Below are 24,843 nucleotides of genomic sequence, written 5' to 3'. Positions count from 1 at the left end.
GTACACCAGCTCTGTACCCCAGCTCTGCTGCTGACATGTCTTCTGTCTCCTGTGCTCACTGTAGTCTGGCTTTTTCTCCTGACTCATGCTTGCTCTTATCTGCAGAAAGTCTCTGGATTGTGGTTCCATGGCTCCCTCTACAGACCACTTCCTGTATGACATCTATGGAGAGGGCAGTGCAGCCTCATTGATGCTCATCCTGGTGAATGCAGTGCTTGTCTCAGCCATAATGGTACTGGCCTGCTCCTTCTGCAAAAAGTAGGTTACACATGTAAAGATAAATGCAAAGATTATCTATACATCTCATCTATTTATCTATTTATCTATTATCTATCTCTCATCTATTATCTATCTATCCATCTATAATTTATTATTTATTATCTATCTATCTAGCTCTCTATTATCTATCTATTATGCATCTATTATCTACAGTGGGGGAAATAAGTATTTGATCCCTTGCTGATTTTGTAAGTTTGCCCACTGTCAAAGACATGAACAGTCTATAATTTTTAGGTTAATGTTAACATTGAGAGATAGAATATCAAAAATAAAATCCAGAAAATCACATTGTATAGATTATATAAATGTATTTGCATTTTGCAGTGAGAAATAAGTATTTGATCCCCTACCAACCATTAAGAGTTCTGGCTCCTACAGATCAGTTAGACTCCTAATCAACTCATTACCTGCATTACAGACAGCTGTCTTACATAGTCACCTTTATAAAATACTCCTGTCCACAGACTCAATCAGTCAGACTCTGACCTCTACAACATGGGCAAGACCAAAGAGCTTTATAAGGATGTCAGGGACAAGATCATAGACCTGCACAAAGCTGGAATGGGCTACACAACCATAAGTAAGATGCTGGGTGAGGAGGAGACAACTGTTGGGGCAATAGTAAGAAAATGGAAGAAATACAAAATGACTGTCAATCGACATCGATCTGAGGCACCATGCAAAATCTCACCTTGTGGGGTATTCTTGATCATGAGGAAGGTGACAGATCAGCCTAAAACTACACGAGGGGAACTTGTTAATGATCTCAAGGCAGCTGGGACCACAGTCACCAAGAAAACCATTAGTAACACATTACGCCGTAAAGCTTTAAAATCCTGCAGTGCCCGCAAGGTCCCCCTGCTCCAGAAGCCACATGTGCGGCCCGTCTGAAGTTTACCAATGAGCACCTGGATGATTCTGTGAGTGACTGGGAGAAGGTGCTGGGGTCAGATGAGACAAAAATTGAGGTCTTTGGCATTAACGCACCTCGCCGTGTTTGGAGGAAGAGAAATGCAGCCTATGACCCAAGAACACCATCCCCACTGTCAAGCATGGAGGGGGAAACATTATGTTTTGGAGGTGTTTCTCTGCTAAGGGCACAGGACTACTTCACCGCATCAGTGGGAGAATGAATGGAGCCATGTACCATAAAATCCTAAGTGACAGCCTCCTTCCCTCCGCCAGGACATTAAAAATAGGTCGTGGCTGGGTCTTCCAGCAAGACAATGACCCAAAACATACAGTCAAGGCAACAAAGGAGAGGCTCAAAAAGAAGCACATTAAGGTCATGGAGTGGCCTAGCCAGTCTCCAGACCGTAATCCCATAGAAAACTTATGGAGGGAGTTGAAGCTCCGAGTTGCCAAGCAGCAGCCTCAAAATCTTAATGATTTAGAGATGATCTGCAAAGAGGAGTGGAGCAAAATTCCTCCTGACATGTGAGGAAACCCCATCATCAACTACAAAAAACGTCTGACTGCTGGGTTTGCCAACAAGGGTTTTACCACCAAGTACTAAGTCTTGTTTGCCAGAGGGATCAAATACTTATTTCTCACTGCAAAATGCAAATAAATGTATATAATTTATACAATGTGATTTTCTGGATTTTATTTTTGACATTCTATCTCTCAATGTTAAAATTAACCCTCCATTAAAATTATAGACTGTTCATGTCTTTGTCAGTGGGCAAACTTACAAAGTCAGCGAGGGATCAAATACTTATTTCTCCACTGTATCTATCTATCTATCTATCTATCTATCTATCTATCTATCTATCTATCTATCTATCTATCATTTATCTATCTATCTTGGAATTTTTGTGCCATCTATGGGCAGTATGTAATGAAGTGGTTGAGCAAACAACTCCTACACAATCCTTGGTGACAAAAATCACATTTTTTACCTAAAGGTCATCAGGATTGTGCTGGTAACCTACAGACAGTGTCAGGTTGACTCTGTTATACTGATCGCCGATAGATATTACTGTGCAGGAGCAGCCAGCGCCATTTTGAGAAAGATTTAAAAAAAAAATGTATTTATGCCAGCAAATAAAAGAATCAAATGCACATTATTATTGCAATCATGCTGCAGTGCAGGCGCCTTCCTGCTGAAGGTGATTTTTTTTTTCAATATATATAATATTCAGTATGTAAACTAGGGGGCAGGTCAATGAGGGATCAGTGACTTGTCAGATGCCATCAATATGAATACATAGTCAGAGCACCACATGATGACCCCTCCACAGACCGCCCCGAAGCACGAGCATCTCATTAACTCAAAACTAAAAGTAAAGTAAACAACAGCCACAAGACGAATTTGATCACCAGGTATCAATGTAATCAGTATAATGGCGCCGATCTGACAGTGTCTGTAGGTTACTGAGCACAATCCTGCTGACAGATTCACTTTAATTTTTGGATAGTCAAAGTCAGTCATGTGATGCAATTGTAAAAAAAACCTCAGATCTCTTTTTCAAGTTCCAAAGTAAAGTTGTTTTTATTGTTAAGCAATCCTAAAAGGTGATGTTTCAGTCAGATTACGGTAGTTTTGTCAAACATGTCTGGCTAGGTGAAAACGGATGGTAACTGGTGGTAACCAGCAAGCCATTTAACTATATATTGCAGTATAAAAAAAGGGAACGTAATCCAGCGGGAAACAATCATCTTGGATAAAATTTCACATGTTTATTAGTCCAAAATATATAAAAAAGGAATAATGGGGTAAACCACTACAGCACTTTATGGCATTATGGACAAAAAATAGCATTTAGCCAACGCATTTCGACATCGACCTTATTCATGGCATGTGACACGACCACCCCGTTGGTTCTATTTTCATCACCTAGCGGCAATGGTTGAATAACAAGTTTAGCATTGTCATCGTCATTTTCACCGTGTCAATCTTGTTTCCTGCCTCTTCCACATAACCTACTGCTGTGCCTTCTCTCTCTTCTCTTCCTCGTTCTGCTCTTTCTCCTCCACCTCCTAATCCTGCTGCATGTAACATTGACCTTGAGGGTCCCCAACAGACACAGGGTGACGATGCACATGTGCAATGTTGTTCTTTCTCTATCTGCTCTTGCGCTCTGGTGAGTGTTTTTCCATGATAAACAGGTAACACGCATATCCCTTATTAACTGCCAAAGACAGATTTCAAAGTAAACCACCCTCTATGGCTTCTGCACGGTGCAGTCCGCTGCAGCTTTAAGTTTCTTACATAGATGCTACAACATTTCCGGTGTTGAATTCCAGTGGGTTTTCATGGTGCAAATCAAGTAGCGCTTTGGAAGACCGTTCTTGCCTTTTTTCACGACGTAAGAACAATTGCTAGTCACAACACCTTCCTCAATTGGGCATATTTCTGAAAGAAATGTAGTACAATTAAAATCAGGAGGTGTGGTATGCATGTATGATGAGTTATTTTGCCCAACTTACAGCTGTCAGAAAGTTTGCGATAATTCCCAGCTACAGGTCATGAGAAGCCACCCAGCATGAGATTGATGTACAGAAATAGCTGATCTGCTTGTATGTTTTTTGGGGACCCATACATTTTTAGGGCTTTACCTTGCATGACTAAAAGGAATGAGGGGAGACTGTGGAATCAACCTTGTCTCTGTGGTTGTTGGGTATGGGGTCATATCTGTTGAGAAGGATTCAGAGTAAGTTTTGGAGGAAACAGACAACTGCTGCTGGTGGAAAGAGATGCAGCTGCCAGTCTAGGAGTCCTCACCACCTGTCTCAGATGCATTGGCTCATCATTGGCACTTCAAGTGTTATTCCAGGAGGCTGTGAAGTTCATGGATTGTCCTTGCCCATAGTTGCTGCTCAAGGTATCTACGTACATTTTGGAGCTCAAAGACAAGTAGAAAGAGCAGCCAACATTCTACTCTACGAGAGATCAGAGAGTGGGCACCCCTTTCTTTAAGAAATAATAGTGGTTGGGTATCTTCCAGGAAGGCTGAGTGCACACCATCATTTCTGAAAAGACAGCCAAATCCAGAGGATGTAGTGACTGCACCACCAACATCTTGAGCTGGTGAGAGTTTAGTTGGCAAACTAGGGGATGACTTGGAGCGTACGGTTGTTTCCTTGACACACAATCAGAGACAAAGAAAGTGGAGGAGGCGTACATCATCCTGCTGTGATTTTTGATCTTCACCCACTACAAAGGAGCCACGTGTGACCTGCGTTTGGTACTACTATTGCTAGGATGGCTACTACCAACAGAGCCGGAGGTATTGTGGCTGTTTGTGGCTTTCACATTTTTTCCATGGAAGGTTTTTATTTCTACCACATATGTTGTCCATGCGAAAAGGTGATCGCCCCATCCTCCCCTTAAAACATAAATTAACTGTGTTTTATCACATCTTTAGGAAGCTGAGTTCAAATTCCCTAGCCACAGTCAGACCTTATTACTGCCACACCTGTTCTGAATCAAGAAATCACTTACATAGGACCTGCCTGACCAATTGAAGTAGACTAAAACATCCTCAAAAGCTAGACATCAAGCCGCAATCCAAAGAAATTCTGGAACAAATGAGAAGCAAAGTAATTGAAATCTATCCATCTTTAAAAGGTTATTAAGCTATTTCCCAAGCTTTTGGACTCCAACAAACCACAGTGAGAGCCATTATCCACACATGGCAAATAATATGGAACAGTGGTGAACCTTCTCAGGAATGGCTGGTCGACCAAAATTACCCCAAGAATGCAGCAATGGTTTATTCAAGATGTCCAAAAGAACCCACAACAACATACCTGAGGAGGTCTTCACAAAACGCGCGTCGGGACACAGGGAGGCACAAACAAACCTTGCTGCAGTCCGCATCATGTTCAGTCCATCCTACATCCATAGGTAATGCAAATTTTTATACTTACAATCCAATATGTCAGTGTTCCCTATACTTAAATTAATCACAGCCACTAGACATATACAGGGAGAAATTTAACTTTTATTTTTATGCACTTGCACATTAAATACATTTGCCCTTGGTGTTATCACCTCTCAACTTTTTAACTCATGCTGGTATACCTATGATTCCCAGTTACCACGGGTAACATCCCTATAATAGATAGGAGAATATTTGCCCTTTCTATAAAAGGTACATTTTCTTTAAATGCCATTTTGAGGCAACCCATTTTGATCCATCAAGAGAATTCTGTTACAAATCACTTGCACTTTAAAAAGATCTATTTTTAATCACTGACCAAAGCTATTACCTTATAAATATGTACCATAGTATGACTTTGATTTTTTTTGGTGCAATTTTTCATAAAGAGTATAATACTTTAAGGTACAGAATATTAGGGGACCCACACACTTTTATATGAAGGCAATTATGATATAGTTAATTTATGCCCACCATATTAATTTGAACTGTTACATGCATAATATTATTGTTACTGCATTTATAGGTTATTTGCTGTGCATTCCGTCACACAAGTGGCAACTGCTGTTTTAATTGAGTTTTATGATGTTGTTGTTTCGGTTTAAAAATAATTTTTCTAGCAACAGATGTTTTCATTTACTCATTTGTCTGCCCTATCACCTTTCAGGTACAGCTTTATATACTTTCCCCCTGCTGGTATTTCCTGCTGGTGATAGTCTCATTTGGATATTCAGTCATACTTTTCACATTTCACATGTAAAGCACCATGGAATAAATTGCACTATAAAAATGAATAATAATAATAATAATAATAATAATAATACTGCTGTAGTTTATGGCCAGTAAGTGAAATACCAGCTAGGGTTTATCTCTCTGCAGTTTATGTTCTTTACCCTGCACATACCTTCTGTTTCTTTTTAGGAAGTAGGTGACAGTCACTAACAGTGCATACTTAATCCTTTATTTTGTATTTTGTGGTTTGTTTTGCTCACTCTGGGAACTCTTTCTATTTCAGCACACTTTCCCTTCTGTACGTAATTTACACTCTTCTCAACCATCCGGTTCTTTAGGGGGAACATGAAACGCTTAATGGCCTTTAAGGCCGCATAGGTCCAAGTTCCCTACATTCAGTCTGTGGTTAGGGCTATCTCAGCTCAAGCAGGAGCCACTATTGACTGCAGAGTCAGGAAGCGGCAGGGTCCTTTGTTTGGGTCACCACATGTATGGCTCTAAAATGGAACTAATTACAACAATCAGGTGTGCAAAAAAACATTTTTTTACAATGCGGACACTTTGTAAGATAGCAAATTGTGTTTACATTTTTGGATTATAGAGATTTTTATTGGATTCAGGATTTTGTTAAAGCAGCAAAAATAGCACTGAGGGGTTTAATACTGCCCCTCCTTTCTTGTGTATGAAGAATAAAAAAAAGGCTGCTATAAAGGTGCTGTTACTGCAGTCAGGATAGTCACACTGACTATGCAGGTCCTGCTGTTACTGCAGTCAGGATAGTCACACTGACTATGCAGGTCCTGCTGTTACTGCAGTCAGGATAGTCACACTGACTATGCAGGTCCTGCACCCCTCATCACTTAAAGCTTTGCATTATTTACAGACTAAGCCTATCACTGCAGTGGGGCAGCACAATATGAGTTTGACCTTTTCTATCCCTCCTATTCCGTCTCTGTACAAATATAAAATGGCCTTCCTTGGCCTTCACCAGTGTGTGAAATGGCGCCAGGCAATTTTTTTATGATAGCGCAAAAGCCTAAACTCTGTGTATCAGGAAAACTTACCTACTGCAGGTCTTATGGAGCATGATGGAAGATTTCTTGTGTCAGGCGTCGACCTGTAATGTTAATAACTTGGGTAGCAGACCTTCTGGGCCTTTGTTGGAACTGTAACAGCCGCCATATTGGATGTCCTTTGGCGCTAGGCATGTTCTGATTATTAAATAGTTAAAGTGCAAAACATCCCCTGGAAATTCCAGCATGCCGGATCTAACGTCTGCGAGTCCGGGCTCCAGGACCAGGAAATTAGATGCATCTGGTGAGTATTAGTGGTGACGATCTGCAAGGCTTCATATAGAACTGCATGGAGCTTCCGTGGACAAATGGATGGAAACAAACTGACTTCTCATGTTCATGGCTGTGGGGGATTCAGGAGTCGTATGTGAGGTCCCCAAAGGTTTAGTAATATATCTTGTGGAATTAGTGCCTTGACTATTGGATCCAAGAACGACCTCCTGGGTGATGGGGCGCTCCGTTCAGCAGGTCACCGCTGGGACTTCTCTTCAACAAAAATGTTCACTACAGACCATAATAATAACATTATATCTGCTATATCCACATCATAGTGACATCAATACCGCACATGTCACACCAGAAGATCACATAACCCCGCATTCTACAGTCTCCTGCTATATCCTACTTGTCAGCTGTCTGCGAGATGTCACACATGTGAGTGCAGCTCTGGAGTATAATACAGGATGTAACTCAGGATCAGTAATGTAATGTATGTACACAGTGACTGCACCAGCAGAATAGTGAGTACAGCTCTGGAGTATAATACAGGATGTAACTCCGGATCAGTAATGTAGTGTATGTACACAGTGACTGCACCAGCAGAATAGTGAGTGCAGCTCTGGAGTATAATACAGGAGGTAACTCAGGATCAGTAATGTAATGTATGTACACAGTGACTGCACCAGCAGAATAGTGAGTGCAGCTCTGGAGTATAATATAGGATGTAACTCAGGATCAGTAATGTAATGTATGTACACAGTGACTGCACCAGCAGAATAGTGAGTGCAGCTCTGGAGTATAATACAGGATGTAACTCAGGATCAGTAATGTAATGTATGTACACAGTGACTGCACCAGCAGAATAGTGAGTGCAGCTCTGGGGTATAATACAGGATGTAACTCAGGATCAGTAATGTAATGTATGTACACGGTGACTGCACCAGCAGAATAGTGAGTGCAGCTCTGGGGTATAATACAAGACGTAACTCAGGATCAGTAATGTAATGTATGTACATAGTGACTGCACCAGCAGAATAGTGAGTGCAGCTCTGGGGTATAATACAGGATGTAACTCCGGATCAGTAATGTAGTGTATGTACACAGTGACTGCACCAGCAGAATAGTGAGTGCAGCTCTGGAGTATAATACAGGATGTAACTCAGGATCAGTAATGTAATGTATGTACACAGTGACTGCACCAGCAGAATAGTGAGTGCAGCTCTGGGGTATAATATAGGATGTAACTCAGGATCAGTAATGTAATGTATGTACACAGTGACTGCACCAGCAGAATATTGAGTGCAGCTCTGGGGTATAATACAGGATGTAACTCAGGATCAGTAATGTAATGTATGTACACAGTGACTGCACCAGCAGAATATTGAGTGCAGCTCTGGGGTATAATACAGGATGTAACTCAGGATCAGTAATGTAATGTATGTACACAGTGACTGCACCAGCAGAATAGTGAGTGCAGCTCTGGGGTATAATACAGGAGGAAACTCAGGATCAGTAATGTATGTATGTACACAGTGACTGCACCAGCAGAATAGTGAGTGCAGCTCTGGGGTATAATACAGGATGTAACTCAGGATCAGTAATGTATGTACACAGTGACTGCACCAGCAGAATAGTGAGCGCAGCTCTGAAGTATAATACAGGATGTAACTCAGGATCAGTAATGTAATGTATGTACACAGTGACTGCACCAGCAGAATAGTGAGCGCAGCTCTGAAGTATAATACAGGATGTAACTCAGGATCAGTAATGTAATGTATGTACACAGTGACTCTGGAGTACAATATGATCCACCGCAGCCATGTTAGTCTATTCCTAGCTTTCTAAATGGGGTCTGTCTCATGTTTGTCTTCAGTATTTAATAGTATATAATAAGCTTACTCTGGTATTGGCATTGTTGTTTTATATATGTCTGTGCTGGATATTTGGAGCTTTGTTTCACCGCAGATGTTTCCACTCTGGAGAATTTGTTGTAGTTGCCCCTTTTACCTCTCAGACCGTGACCCATCACACACTTCCAGGAGAGGTCGCTGTCTGTGCGCATTTCCCTCCAGGCAGTGAGCGCTATATATATATACTTCCATATAGGCATTATATTCTACAGAGCAACCAAAGCTGCAGTGTAAAGTATGGAAGATTGGCAAAGCATTGGAGCATGAGTCAAATAAAAACCCATTATACATTCGTATTGTTTTTCCCTCATGTAAGATCACGGACACTGAAATGCTTGATACCTGATCCTAATATCTGCTTCCATTGTAGTCTATTGCTTCCATGCTTTAAACTGCAGCTCATCTTCTTCAGAATGCTGGTGGATCGTAAGACATTTGCTTATCCATAATTTTTAATATCAGAGGTTGAAAATGTTTTGATATAACATTTCTCATTTTTTTATTTCACAGATTTAGGAGTAGAGAGGTAAATTTCATCAAGAATCAACAGGAAAGGCCGAAATCTGAGCTGAAGAAAGTGGTAAGTGACGAGCGCTGACAAGTGAGGAGCGCTGACAAGTGACGAGCGCTGACAAGTGACGAGCGCTGACAAGTGAGGAGCGCTGACAAGTGACGAGCGCTGACAAGTGAGGAGCGCTGACAAGTGAGGAGCGCTGACAAGTGACGAGCGCTGACAAGTGACGAGCGCTGACAAGTGACGAGCGCTGACAAGTGAGGAGCGCTGACAAGTGACGAGCGCTGACAAGTGACGAGCGCTGACAAGTGACGAGCGCTGACAAGTGACGAGCGCTGACAAGTGAGGAGCGCTGACAAGTGACGAGCGCTGACAAGTGACGAGCGCTGACAAGTGACGAGCGCTGACAAGTGTCGGCACGGCCATCGTTATGGTCGTCTATCTGCAATATCTGGCACTGTAAGGAGGGATATTGGGAGGAAGGATACCGGTAACACTTCTATGTCTGAGGTTGATATTTCTGCTTCCTGTAAGATAATGATTATGTGTGAATATAATACAGAGGTCACTATGCACAGACCGGCTTAAAGGGAGCCGGCCACCATCATAATGCTGCCCAATCTGCAGGCACCATGTGATAGAGCGGAGCAGGAGCAGAGAAGATTGATGCAAAGATTTATGAGAAAACATTCAGAACAACTTGTGTTTTCATTATTTAAACCTCTGCTCTTTCTGGGATTTTCCATCTAGTGGGCGGTTCTATCAGTGATTGACAGCTTTCCTTGTATACTTGTGCATACAGAGATAGCTGTCAGTCACAGTAATGGGGCAGTCTTCTCAGTGGTTGAGCAATCCCCTCTGTGATTGAACAGTCTCCTTAGTAGTTTCATTGTCACCACAGTTTAGGTGTTTCCTCAGTAGTTGAGCAGTCCACTGAGGAGTATAGCATTACCTTCACTAATAAATTTCGGCCCGCAGTGGTTTAGCATTCCCCTCAGTAGTTGTACAGTCCTCTCAGGAGTCAAACAGTCCCTTCAGCAATTGTTCAGTCCCTAGTAGTTGTATAGTCCCCTCAGTAGTTGATCAGTCCTCTCAGTAGTTGTTCAGTCCCTAGTAGTTGTTCAGTCCCTAGTAGTTGTATAGTCCCCTCAGTAATTGATCAGTCCTAGCAGTAGTTGTACAGTCCCCTCAGTAGTTGTACAGTCCTTGGTAGTTGTATAGTCCCCTCAGTAATTGATCAGTCCTAGCAGTAGTTGTACAGTCCCCTCAGTAGTTGTACAGTCCCTAGTAGTTGTATAGTCCCCTCAGTAATTGATTAGTCCTAGCAGTAGTTGTTCGGTCCTCTCAGTTGTTCAGTCCCTAGTAGTTGTACAGTCCCCTCAGTAGTTGTACAGTCCGCTCTGTAGTTGTAGTCCCCTTAGTAGTTTAGCAAATTTCCTCAGCAGTTGTACAGACCTCTCAGTAGTTGTACAGTCCTTTCCGTTACTTATGAGTGCTCTCAGTAGTTTAGTTGTTGTCACATTAGTTTAGACGTCTCCTCTGAAGTTGAGAAATCCAATAAGTAGTTTAGCATTATTCTCATTATTATTTATTTGTGCTGACAATAGTTTAGCATTCCCTTTAGTTGTACAGTTACCTCATTATTTGTACACTCCTCTCAGTCATACAATCCCTTCAGTAAATATATAATACTCTCAGTAGTTGTACAGTCAGCTCAGTAGTTGTACTGTCCTCTCGTAGTTGATCAGTTCCCTCAGAAGTTATATAGTCCCCCCAGTAGTTGTACCGTCCCCTCAGTAGTTGATCAGTCCTCTCAGTAGTTGATCAATCCCAGCAGTAGTTGTTCAGTCTCCTCAGTAGTTGTATAGTCCCCTCAGTAGTTGCTCATTTCTCCCAGTAGTTGTTCAGTCCCCTCAGTAGTTGTAGTCCCATCAGCAGTTCTTCAGTCCCCTCAGTAGTTGCTCAGTTCCCTCAGTAGTTGTACAGTCCCCTTAGTAGTTGTACAGTTCCATCAGCAGTTCTTCAGTCCCCTTAGTAGTTGATCAGTCCCAGCAGTTGTTCAGTCCCCCCAGTAGTTTAGTCTCCTCAGTTGTTCAGTCCCCACAGTAGTTGTACAGTTCTCTCAGTAGTTGCTCAGTCCCCTCAGTAGTTGCTCAGTTCCCTCAGTAGTTGTTCAGTCTCCTCAGCAGTTGTACAGTCCCCTCAGTAGTGGTAAAGTCCCATCAGTAGTTATTCAGGCCCCTCAGTAGTTGCTCAGTCCCCTCAGTAGTTGCTCAGTTCCCTCAGTAGTTGTTCAGTCTCCTCAGCAGTTGTACAGTCCCATCAGTAGTGGTAAAGTCCCATCAGTAGTTTTTCAGGCCCCTCAGCAGTTGCTCAGTCCCTTCAGTAGTTACCCAATTCCCTCAGTAGTTGTTTAGTCTCCTCAGCAGTTGCTCAGTCCCTTCAGTAGTTACCCAGTTCCCTCAGTAGTTGTACAGTCTTCTCAGTAGTGGTATAGTCCCATCAGTAGTTAACTGTCCCCTCAGTAGATGTACAATCCCCTTAGTAGCTGCTCAGTTCCCTCAGTAGTTGTTTAGTCTCCTCAGCAGTTGATCAGTCCCAGCAGTAGTTGTTCAGTCCCCCCAGTAGTTGTTTAGTCTCCTCAGTTGTTCAGTCCCCACAGTAGTTGTACAGTTCTCTCAGTAGTAGCTCAGGCCCCTCAGCAGTTGCTCAGTCCCTTCAGTAGTTACCCAGTTCCCTCAGTAGTTGTACAGGCTTCTCAGTAGTGGTATAGTCCCATCAGTAGTTAACTGTCACTTCAGTAGATGTACAATCCTCTTAGTAGCTGCTCAGTTCCCCAGTAGTTGTTTAGTCTCCTCAGTAGTTGTACAGTCTTCTCAGCAGTTACTCAGTTCCCTCAGTAGTTGTTTAGTCTCCTCAGTAGTTGTACAGTCTTCTCAGCAGTTACTCAGTTCCCTCAGTAGTTGTTTAGTCTCCTCAGTAGTTGTACAGTCTTCTCAGTAGTTACTCAGTTCCCTCAGTAGTTGTTTAGTCTCCTGAGTAGTTGTACAGTCTTCTCAGCAGTTACTCAGTTCCCTCAGTAGTTGTTTAGTCTCCTCAGTAGTTGTACAGTCTTCTCAGCAGTTACTCAGTTCCCTCAGTAGTTGTTTAGTCTCCCCCGTAGTTGTACAGTCCCCTCGATATTTGAACAGTCCCCCCGAGTAGTAATACAGATCTCTAAAGATCTATGGCTGTTTCTTTCTTAAGTTACTCCTCTTAGGGCCTCCAAAAACTAGGACAATTCTCCTCCGGCTTTGGTCACTCCCTGCCTCTACCAGCATGTTCCTCAGTGGTACTGCCTAATAATTTTCATCCATATTATTGCGTGGTTTTCCTCATCCATAATATGAAATGTTTATTTTGATCCACTTGTTTGGTCCCCTTGCTACATGTAATGTTCTTCCCATGTAAATCGTTGTCCCCAAAATTTGAAGATGTTTATACACTATGGGGGAAATGTATGAAGGCGCATGTCCACATATATGGCAATAAAAATGTTCTATTTTTGTATTTCCCATACTTGTTCAAAAATTTGCAATTTTTACACCACCCAATCATGAGCCAACAGATTTACTATAATTTTGACAGCTATCATAAAATAAAATAAAGATGAATATTTTGTCACGTGTCTGTTCTGCATAAAAATGTGCAACTTTTTTTTTACATTTTCAACAGTTCTCATTGCTTTTTTCCATAAAAGTTGGTGGTCCTAGTGGGTGACGTTGGAGAAATTAATTATCTCCTATGGAGATGGAAAGTAATTATTGACAAGTTGGCCAGTGTTTTTGTGGGGGTGTCCTAGGCACCACATTTTAAAGAAGAGCACAATTTTGACACACTTTTCCACCTCCACGGTCAATTGATCCAGTTGGTGTCCGACACAGTAAGTGTGTTGCCAGCCAGATGACGAAGGTCTCGGAACAATTGAGTTTTGTCATCTTGGTTGCTGCCTATGCAGAGCATGGTAGCTGGTGAAAAGCACTCATCTCATCTGCTGGGCCTCTGATCAGGTGCAAAATGCCTCAGTTCATCATGGCGTCCCCTACTGCAAAGTTATTGCGCTACCACTATAGTGATCGCTGAGACTGCCCTGATCAGACATCTTTACCTATAGATCGGCAGGAACCTTTTCACCTTGGAAATAAAAACACTGAAATGTTCCCTGGAGCTGCCGAGTCTTCAGAAGTCCAGAGCAAGCTCCTGCAGGATGGGTTTCTCGAAAATGAGTTTAAGTGCAACGATTTATCATGTTGGATGTGTGTAAGTTAATGCACATGTGCCGCGTTAAAACAATGGGAGCCGCAGAGAAGGGATGGATCTGCAATATGGCCTTTTGGCTACTCCACGTTAATCTAATATTGGCTCGTTATGTTCTTCGCGAAGAATTTATGGTGTGGACTGAAATTAACCCTTCCTGCCCTGCATATCTCCATGCCATCTGTTCAACAGCAACTCTGCCCCAAAAACTACCAAGTCCAGAAACAAAAGACTTTTATTCATTCACTTTACATTTTGTTAATTGAAACAAATTAACTGCTAACACTTCATTATTGAAAGCTTCTTACTTTGCAGCATTGTTTCCACACCTGCCTAAAACTTTTGCATAGTAGTATATATTATAAAAATGTATAACTATTTTTTTTTTTTTTTACTTTTATGTTGGATTTTAGTAAAAAGCTGAAAAAAGCTTGTGGAGACACAGGGGGTCGGCGAGCACCCAGGTCCGCTAGCTGAAACCGCATGGACCAGGGATTGTCCTGCCAAACGCCCGCTCTACCTTTAACGTGGGCATAACGCTACTCAGACAACGCAGGGTCAGGGTAAAACACTGCGGCAATGCATTATTGAACCACAAAACAGGCAGATAACACAAAAAACAATCCCAGCAAAATACCCCAAGATGGCGCACATCACAAAGTCTCACCCTTCCGCTGACCCGCCAGGATAATGGCAGATGTTACATCAGAGTTTTCAGGGTCAACTACCCACATGTGGCATGCACACAGAAAGGAGGTAACGACAAGCTTAGGAAGATGACAGTTCATTCAGATACAAAGCCAGTTGACCCGAGGGTCACAACCTGGCTTCTCCGAACATCTATATGGAGCCAGGCGACCAGCAGGTCTCCATCCTGGTTTTCTCCAAAAGAATCCAGGGTTCAGCGAGCAGAACTGTATTCTTCCAACCGGGGCTGAGGTACCCTAGGTTGTTTCCTGTAGAATGATAGATCCGTGTCCCTCGTGATGGATAATAATAGTTGTCTGGTTAATTAAGATTCAATGCTGTTTCTTCACAAAGCTTTTTAAGCTTTTTTCTAAGCATAGTTTCAAAAGTATTTGAGTATAAATGGGTTTAATACTGAATCTATAGTAGCACTCGGGAAGTGCTTATGCTCCATGGATTGGGGGTGCAAATACTTGCCTTGTTCCGAATGTTGGCAACCTACACAACCCCACTGGTTGTGACGTCCATGATGGAGGCCGAAAAAAGGTTCTCTAGATGTTTTTTCTTAAAGAAGAGATGAACAAGCAAAGGATATGCGATAAAGCAGGTTACATCATAGAATTATGTTCTCCAGATCAGGGGGATCTCAAGGTGACAGTCTCCTCAATAATACGAGGAAATCCTGTGTCTTCTGTCTGACGAGATACATCTGACTGTATGTTCTTCTTTCCTCCAGATCGTGCACAAGGACAATTGGATACAAGAAACTAATGGGATAAAGAACGGCGTCATCACTACAGGTGGGTGCGCAGGCAGTACCTTTCCCTGACTGTAAGGGGAGCATTATAATTGAGCCTAATCACAATACTGAGCGTCTGGAATCCTCATGATAATCGCACTCTCCTCATTATAATATCACCAGAACGTCCTTTTTATAAGGAATATTTAGTTTTTGGCAAACAGAATGTACTGCGCTACAGTCCTGGATTATTTATATACTGCAAGCATGTATATAATTGTCTCTTTAGAAGCATTATACAGTGGCATGTAAAAGTTTGGGCACCCCTGGTCAATATCACAGTTATTGTGAACAGTTAAGCAAGTTAAAGATGAAATTATGCCTAAAAGGGCGAACGTTAAAAATGACACATTTCCTTTATATCTTAGGCAAATATATATATATATATATATATATATATATATATATATATATATATATATATATATATATATATATATATAGTCATTTTTTACATTTAAAAAAGTACAAAAAGGAAGATTTGTGTGCTCAGGTAATTGTGACCAAGGTTTCAGACCTTACATACCCTGTTAAGGTTATGACTGGTTCACTATAATCGCTAGGAAAGGCCAGGTGATGTAAATTTTACCGGCTTTATAAAAACCCAGCCTCATCCAAGCTTCTGCCAAAAAACATCAGCCATGGGTTCTTCTAAGCAGCTGCTGAGCACTGTCAAAATGAAAATGGTGGAGCTCCACAAAGCAGGAGAAGGCTATAAGAAGATAGTAAAGCTTTTTTCAAGTTGTCTTTCCTCAGTTTGAAATGTAAATAAGAAATGGCAGTTATTAGGAACAGTGGAGGTCAAGATAAGGTCTGGAAGGCCAAGCAAAATTTCAGTGAGAGCTGCTTGTAGGATTGCTACCCTCACTTGACTGCAAAAGACCTTCAGAGAGATTTAGCAGACTCTGGAGTTGTGGCACATTGTACTATTGTTCAGAGACACCTGCACAAATATGGCCTTTATGGAAGAGTCATCAGAAGAAAACCTCTTCTGCATCATCACCATAAAATTTAGCAACAGAAGTATGCAAAAGAACATCTAAACAAGCCTGATGCACTTTGGAAACAAGTCCTGAGGACCGATGAGGTTAAAATAGAGCTCTTTGGCCATAATAATCAGAGGTATGTGTGGAGAAAAAAGGGCACACAATTTCAGGCAAAGAACATCTCGTCCACCATTAAGCATGGGGGTGGATCAATCATGCTTTGGGGTTGTGTTGCAGCAAATGGCACAGGGAACATTTCACAGGTAGAGAGAAGAATGGAGTCAATGAAATTTCAACAAATCTTTGATGCAAACATGACACCATCTGTAAAAAAGCTGAAGGTGAAAAGAGGAAGAGGATGGCTGCTACACATGGATAATTGTCCTAAACACACGTCACAATCCACTATAGACGACCTCAAATGGCTCCAGCTGAAGGTTTTACAATGGCCCTCACAGTCCCCTGATCTCAGCATCATTGAAAATCTGTATCTAGACCTCAAAATAGCAGAGGATGCAGGACGCTCCAGGAATCTCACAGAACTGGAGGAATTCTCTAAGGAAGAAAGGATGAAAATCCCTCAAACAAGAAGTGAAAAAATGACTATCTGTTTATATAATTGCCTTGTAATGCCTTGAAGTTCACCGACCGCCATATTGGGAAACCCAAGTGATGCGTGTCTCAAAATGGAAACTGCTGCTGGTACCAACCTATAGTGCAGTACCACCAGTGGAACACCGTCGCACAACACTCACACACATACACACACTCTATACACCGTACGCACCTCACACACACACACACACACACTCTCTCACACTCTCTCACTCACACACACACACTCACGCAGCTTCATGAGCGGTGCCACCAGCGGAAACACCGTCGTGAACACGCCACCACCGGGATCAGCCGAATGATTCACCGACTGCCGCCTTCTTTGTACAGGAGGAGCGCATGCGTAGTTTTAATGTGACCGCCGCTATCTGTCTGCACAAAGATGGCGGCGGTCTGATTTACTGCGCCTCCGCGAATTCTGCACAGAGGCAGTGAATCATTCGGCTGATCCCGGCGGCAGATGTGCGACGTGTCTACAGGCATAGGAAGCCGATCACATTAAAGGGGTTTTCCCACGAACGAAAGTTCATTTTAAAAATTGTCTGTGTCTGATCGTGTACGGAGCGTACCACATCTCCTGGGCAGGGGAAGAAGCAAAAGACAATACTGATATTACAGCAGGGGATCACAGAGGATTCATTTTGTGAGGTAAAATATTTCACTGACTGTTTTTAAAAAATATTTTACCTCACAAAGTGTATCCTCTGCGATCTCCTGCTGTAATGTCAGTATTGTCTTTAGCTTCCTCCCCTGCCCAGGAGCTGTGGTATGTTCGGTACATGGTCAGACACAGTCAATTTTTAAAATGAACTTTTGTTCGTGGGAAAACCCCTTTAAAAAGCAAATATTAACGCCAACATGGCTCCTCCTAAAAAGTACGCCAATGTCAATGAAAGGAAAGCAGCAAAGGCACAACGTCGAAGACAACAACGGGCAAATGAGACTCTTGAAGAGCAACAGCATCGCTGGGACAAAAACAATGCATATAAGCGTAGGCGTCAAGCACATGAGTCCCCTGATGTAAAAGTCATTAGATTATCACAGGATGCCATTAGGCAACAACAGCGCCGCATGCCTGCCCCATCGTGACATTACCGCCTCCATCAAGTATATATATATGTATATATTTGCCTAAAATATATAGGGAAAGTGTCATCTGTAACGTTAAGCCTTTCAGAGATCTTTTCATCTTCAACTTTTCACAATACCAGTCATTTTGACCAGGGGTGCCCAAATGTTTACATGCCACTGGAAATGTCTATGCAGTCTGTGTCCCCCAGTGGATGCTGCAGGTAATGAGATTGTAAGAAGTATGCTGCCACTACATATAGAGCACTGCGCCTGCACTGCCTGGGAGGATGCACTATGTGGCAGTATGAGGAGCTGCTGTACTGAGTGATGTGCTGCATTATTATAGGATAGTGATGTGCTGCACTATTATAGGATAGCGATGTGCTGCATTATTATAGGATAGTGATGTGCTGTATTATTATAGGATAGTGATGTGCTGCATTATTATAGGATAGCGATGTGCTGCATTATTATAGGATAGTGATGTGCCGCATTATTATAGGATAGCGATGTGCTGCATTATTATAGGATAGCGATGTGCTGCATTATTATAGGATAGTGATGTGCTGCACTATTATAGGATAGCGATGTGCTGCATTATTATAGGATAGTGATGTGCTGTATTATTATAGGATAGTGATGTGCTGCATTATTATAGGATAGTGATGTGCCGCATTATTATAGGATAGCGATGTGCTGCATTATTATAGGATAGCGATGTGCTGCATTATTATAGGACAGTGATGTGCTGTATTATTATAGGATAGTGATGTGCTGCATTATTATAGGATAGTGATGTGCCGCATTATTATAGGATAGTGATGTGCCGCATTATTATAGGATAGTGATGTGCTGTATTATTATAGGATAGCGATGTGCTGCATTATTATAGGATAGCGATGTGCCGCATTATTATAGGATAGTGATGTGCCGCATTATTATAGGATAGTGATGTGCCGCATTATTATAGGATAGTGATGTGCTGCATTATTATAGGATAGCGATGTGCTGCATTATTATAGGATAGTGATGTGCCGCATTATTATAGGATAGTGATGTGCCGCATTATTATAGGATAGTGATGTGCCGCATTATTATAGGATAGTGATGTGCTGTATTATTATAGGATAGCGATGTGCTGCATTATTATAGGATAGCGATGTGCCGCATTATTATAGGATAGTGATGTGCCGCATTATTATAGGATAGTGATGTGCCGCATTATTATAGGATAGTGATGTGCCGCATTATTATAGGATAGTGATGTGCCGCATTATTATAGGATAGTGATGTGCCGCATTATTATAGGATAGTGATGTGCCGCATTATTATAGGATAGTGATGTGCCGCATTATTATAGGATAGCGATGTGCCGCATTATTATAGGATACTGATGTGCTGCATTATTATAGGATAGCGATGTGCTGCATTATTATAGGATAGTGATGTGCCGCATTATTATAGGATAGTGATGTGCCGCATTATTATAGGATAGTGATGTGCCGCATTATTATAGGATAGTGATGTGCCGCATTATTATAGGATAGTGATGTGCTGCATTATTATAGGATAGCGATGTGCCGCATTATTATAGGATAGCGATGTGCCGCATTATTATAGGATAGTGATGTGCTGCATTATTATAGGATAGCGATGTGCCGCATTATTATAGGATAGTGATGTGCTGCATTATTATTATAGGATAGTGATGTGCTGCATTATTATAGGCTAGTGATGTGCTGCATTATTATAGGATAGCGATGTGCTGCATTATTATAGGATAGCGATGTGCTGCATTATTATAGGATAGTGATGTACCGCATTATTATAGGATAGTGATGTGCTGCATTATTATAGGATAGTGATGTGCCGCATTATTATAGGATAGTGATGTGCTGCATTATTATAGGATAGTGATGTGCCGCATTATTATAGGATAGCGATGTGCCGCATTACTATAGGATAGCGATGTGCTGCATTATTATAGGATAGCGATGTGCCGCATTATTATAGGATAGTGATGTGCTGCATTATTATAGGATAGTGATGTGCTGCATTATTATAGGATAGTGATGTGCTGCATTATTATAGGATAGTGATGTGCCGCATTATTATAGGATAGTGATGTGCTGCATTATTATAGGATAGCGATGTGCTGCATTATTATAGGATAGTGATGTACCGCATTATTATAGGATAGTGATGTGCTGCATTATTATAGGATAGTGATGTGCCGCATTATTATAGGATAGTGATGTGCTGCATTATTATAGGATAGTGATGTGCCGCATTATTATAGGATAGTGATGTGCCGCATTATTATAGGATAGTGATGTGCCGCATTATTATAGGATAGTGATGTGCCGCATTATTATAGGATAGTGATGTGCCGCATTATTATAGGATAGTGATGTGCCGCATTATTATAGGATAGTGATGTGCCGCATTATTATAGGATAGCGATGTGCTGCATTATTATAGGATAGTGATGTGCTGCATTATTATAGGATAGCGATGTGCTGCATTATTATAGGATAGTGATGTGCCGCATTATTATAGGATAGCGATGTGCTGCATTATTATAGGATAGTGATGTGCCGCATTATTATAGGATAGCGATGTGCTGCATTATTATAGGATAGTGATGTGCCGCATTATTATAGGATAGCGATGTGCTGCATTATTATAGGATAGCGATGTGCTGCATATCCATAAGTGATAGTAAACTAAGAGCAGATGGTTCCTCCTATATTTGCACATTGCCCATTACTGCTCCCCCTAGTGGCAGGCATACTTCAGCACAGGCCAATTACTTTTACACGATGATTTCTTGCCTTCGTCCCTTTATCTGGAGATATTCTTCTTCTTCATCTTCTTCATCTTCTTCGTCTTCTTCTTCTTCTTCTTCGTCTTCTTCTTCGCTGTGGGTGTGATGAGAACCTGGAAAGTTTCAGGTAGACAAAAGGTTTGTTTCTGGCTTCTTACTGAGCAAGCACGGACTGGAGGAGCCGGAGGCAGCGGGACCTGTGCTTACTGGTAGCGAGTCCTCCTGATAAGCGTTTATACAGCAGGTGATGGGCTGCAATTGATAACTGGGAAAGTTCTGACATGCAGAAGTGCTCAGTAAGTGCCAGACTGTCAAAGATTCTGGATTATTGGAAGGTCAGAGAATAATAGTCTGATGAACGACTTTGAAATCGAATAAACACAGAATCTGATTAACAAAATATTCTCAGCATGCACAATCAGGTGCCGACCTCTGTTTATAAACTGTTGGCTTTATCTTTGCTCGTTATTTAAAATGGGGCAACACCCCAAAAAACGAAGTGGAGTCCCCCTATTTTTAATAACCAGCTAAGAGAAAGCAGACAGCTGGGGGCTGATATTAATAGGCTGGGAAGGTCAATGGATATTGGTCCCTTCCCAGCCTAATAACACCAGCCTTCAGCTTCACCAGAATTGGCGCATCCATTAGATGTGCCAACTCTAATGGATGTGCCAATTTTGGGGCAGTTGAAGGAATGTCTTATAAGGCTAGGAAGGGGCCAATATCCATTGACCTTTACAGCCTATTACTGTCACCCCCCAGCTCTTTGCTTTTCCTTAGCTGGTTATTAAAATTAGGGGGACCCAAATAATTTTTTAGGTTCTTCCCATTTAATAATAACTAGCAAAATCAACGCAGAGAGTTTGACATAGGTTGATATTAATAGGCTGGGAAGCGCCATGGATATTGGACCTTTCTCAGCATTGAAAGACCAGCCCCCAGCTGTCTGCTTTCCCTTGGCTGATTATTAAAACTAGGGGGGACCCCACTTCATTTTTTAAAATGATTTATTTATTGCACACTGTCCCTACGCAATGATGTCCTTTTTCTAAACAGCACTTGCCCTCTAGAGCACTTTACCTACGGTGTATTTTATTCATGGTGCATTTTCCTATGGAGCAGTTTCTCCAACAAGAGAAACCATTGTGCAGGATTAAATGGATGGTTTTCGTTCGTATAGTGTCCTGTAGGTCAATTTTTTCATAGTTGTTATGACATAAATTTTTTACATCCGTGATTACAATTAATTATAAAAGGCTCCTTTCAACTTCCCATGTCATTTTTGCTATGAACCTGTTAAGAAAGCCACACAGATGGGGTCCGCATGGCATGCTTCTTTATTATTAAGGGCAATGGGGAAGGCAACTTCGGCACTTTGTGGAACACTTCCTCTACATTGCACTTTCTTTATGGAACATTTTCATGTGTCGCACTTCTTTGTGGAGCAGTTTCTGTGGTTTGCACTTTCATGGTGTTAGATTTTTTCTTTTGCTTTTTTTGCTTTCATTGTGTTGCACCTTTTTTTCAGTGCAGCAGTTTCTATGTGTTGCACTTTTTCTGTGTTGCACTTTTTCTATGCAGCAGCTTCTGCACTTTCTGCACTTTCCCTTTCTTGCACATTCTCCCTGTGGCACTTTCTTTATGGAGTGCTTTCTCTTTGAAATGATTCCTCTGTGTTGCACTTTTTCTGTGTTGCACTAGCTCCATGGAGCAGTTTCTGTGTGTTGCACTTACCCTTTGTTGCCCATTCTTTGTGTCGCACTTTTTCTACATTGCACATGTTGGTCTTTGTGGAGCAGTTTCTGTGTTTTGCGTTTTCTCTGTGGATCTCTTTCTTGTGTTGCATTTTCTCCATAAGAAGCTTTTATGATTTCGGTGTGGAGCAGTTTCTGTGTTGCATGTTCTTTATGGAGCACTTGCAAGTGTTGCACTTTCCCTTTGCTGCACATTCTCCTTGTTGCCCTTTCTCTATGGAGCACTTTGCATATGTTGCACTCTTAGGCCGGCGTCACACTAGCGAGTTTTACGGACGTATGAGAGGTGCAGAAAATACATATTGCATACGGTACAATGATTCTCTATGGCCCTGCTCCTATCTGCCGTATTTTACGTATCAGTATTTTACGGTCTTGTGCGGCCGTAGACAATCACAGCATGCTGCGTTTGTCAGCGTACTGGGCAAAAAATCGCCAATGAAAGTCTATGGGGCGAGAAAATTACAGATTACACACGGACCAGCAGTGTGACCTGCGAGAAATACGCAGCGGTGTTCTAGAGAAAAGCCGGTAATTCAGTGCGGTGTACAGTAAAATCACACTGACAGACTAGAATAGAATAGATAGAATAAATGTCTACACATAGAATAGGTATATATATATTTATGTTTAATTCAGCGCTAGATAGCAGAAAAGCCGGTAATTCAATTGTCGGCTTTTGCTCTCTCCTTCCCAAACCCGACAGTATATGAAACATGGTTACATACAGTAAACCATCTCATATCCCTTATTTTTTTACATATTCCTCTTTACTAATGTTATAAGTGTATGTGTGTTAAATTTGGGGGCTCTAGCTGTTTAAATAAAGGGTTAAATCATGGGAAAAATTGGCGTGGGCTCCCGCGCAATTTTCTCCGCCAGAGTGGTAAAGCCAGTGACTGAGGGCAGATATTAATAGCCAGGAGAGGGTCCATGGTTATTGCCCCCCTGGCTACAAACATCTGCCCCCAGCCACCCCAGAAAAGGCACATCTGGAAGATTCGCCTATTCTGGCATTTAGCCTCTCTCTTCCCACTCCCGTGTAGCGGTGGGATATGGGGTAATAAGGGTTAATGTCACCTTGCTATTGTAAGGTGACATTAAGCCAGGTTAATAATGGAGAGATGTCAATTATGACACCTATCCATTATTAATCCAATACTAGTAAATGGTTAATAAAACACACAAACATTAGGAAAAAGTATTTTAATGAAATAAAGACACAGGGTGTTGTAATAGTTTATTATAGTCTCAATCCAACTGAAGACCCTTGTCACCTGAAACAAAGTTAAAATTAAAAAGCAAAAATATGCCATACCTTCCGTCGTTCAGTCATGTCCCAAGCTGTAAATCCATCTGAAGGGGTTAAATAAGTTTACAGCCAGGAGCTCGGCTAATGCAGCTGTGCTCCTGACTGTAAAATCTGGGGAATGAATGGAAAGCAGGGGAACGTAGCTACTTAGACTTGCGGTGCTGCGCCCCCTGCTGGCATAAACTCATATGAACTCGAGCGTGGGAAAATATTCAGAAAAATTCCCACTTTCTCTGTGTTGCACATTCTCCCTGTCGCACTTTTTGCAGCACCTTTTCTGTGTTCCACATTCTCCCTGTTGCACTTTATGCAGCACCTTTTCTGTGTTGCACATTCTCTCTGTTGCACTTTTTGCAGCACCTTTTCTGTGTTGCACATTCTCTCTGTTGCACTTTTTGCAGCACTTTTTCTGTGTTGCACATTCTCCCTGTTGCACTTTTTGCAGCACTTTTTCTGTGTTGCACATTCTGTTTCACTTTTTGCAGCACTTTTTCTGTGTTGCACATTCTCCCTGTTGCACTTTATGCAGCACCTTTTCTGTGTTGCACATTCTCTGTTGCACTTTTTGCAGCACTTTTTCTGTGCTGCACATTCTCTCTGTTGCACTCTTTGCAGCACCTTTTCTGTGTTGCACATTCTCCCTGTTGCACTTTTTGCAGCACTTTTTCTGTGTTGCACATTCTCTGTTTCACTTTTTGCAGCACTTTTTCTGTGTTGCACATTCTCCCTGTTGCACTTTATGCAGCACCTTTTCTGTGTTGCACATTCTCCCTGTCGCACTTTTTGCAGCACTTTTTCTGTGTTGCACATTCTCCCTGTCGCACTTTTTGCAGCACTTTTTCTGTGTTGCACATTCTCCCTGTCGCACTTTATGCAGCACCTT

General features: G+C 41.8%; 1 protein-coding gene across 2 annotated transcripts in view; it reads left to right on the top strand.

Annotated features, from left to right (window-relative positions):
- The window catches only part of LOC143808768 (uncharacterized), a 74,779-nt gene that overhangs the window by 37,578 nt on the left and 12,358 nt on the right, over positions 1–24,843 (top strand). The window contains exons 2-4 of one of the 2 annotated variants that reach the window (XM_077291750.1): positions 106–258; positions 9,610–9,679; positions 15,333–15,396. In XM_077291750.1, the coding sequence (XP_077147865.1) occupies positions 128–258; positions 9,610–9,679; positions 15,333–15,396 (265 nt within the window). In that variant the 5' untranslated portion in view covers positions 106–127. Of the gene's footprint in view, positions 1–105; positions 259–7,598; positions 7,625–9,609; positions 9,680–15,332; positions 15,397–24,843 lie in introns of those variants that run through there. The other variant, XM_077291751.1, reaches the window with a different exon arrangement.

This window comes from Ranitomeya variabilis, chromosome 2 (assembly GCF_051348905.1).
Source record: "Ranitomeya variabilis isolate aRanVar5 chromosome 2, aRanVar5.hap1, whole genome shotgun sequence".
NCBI lineage: Eukaryota > Metazoa > Chordata > Amphibia > Anura > Dendrobatidae > Ranitomeya > Ranitomeya variabilis.
The sequence above is the reverse complement of the archived record's forward strand: the minus strand, read 5'-3'. Positions and strand labels throughout refer to the sequence as shown.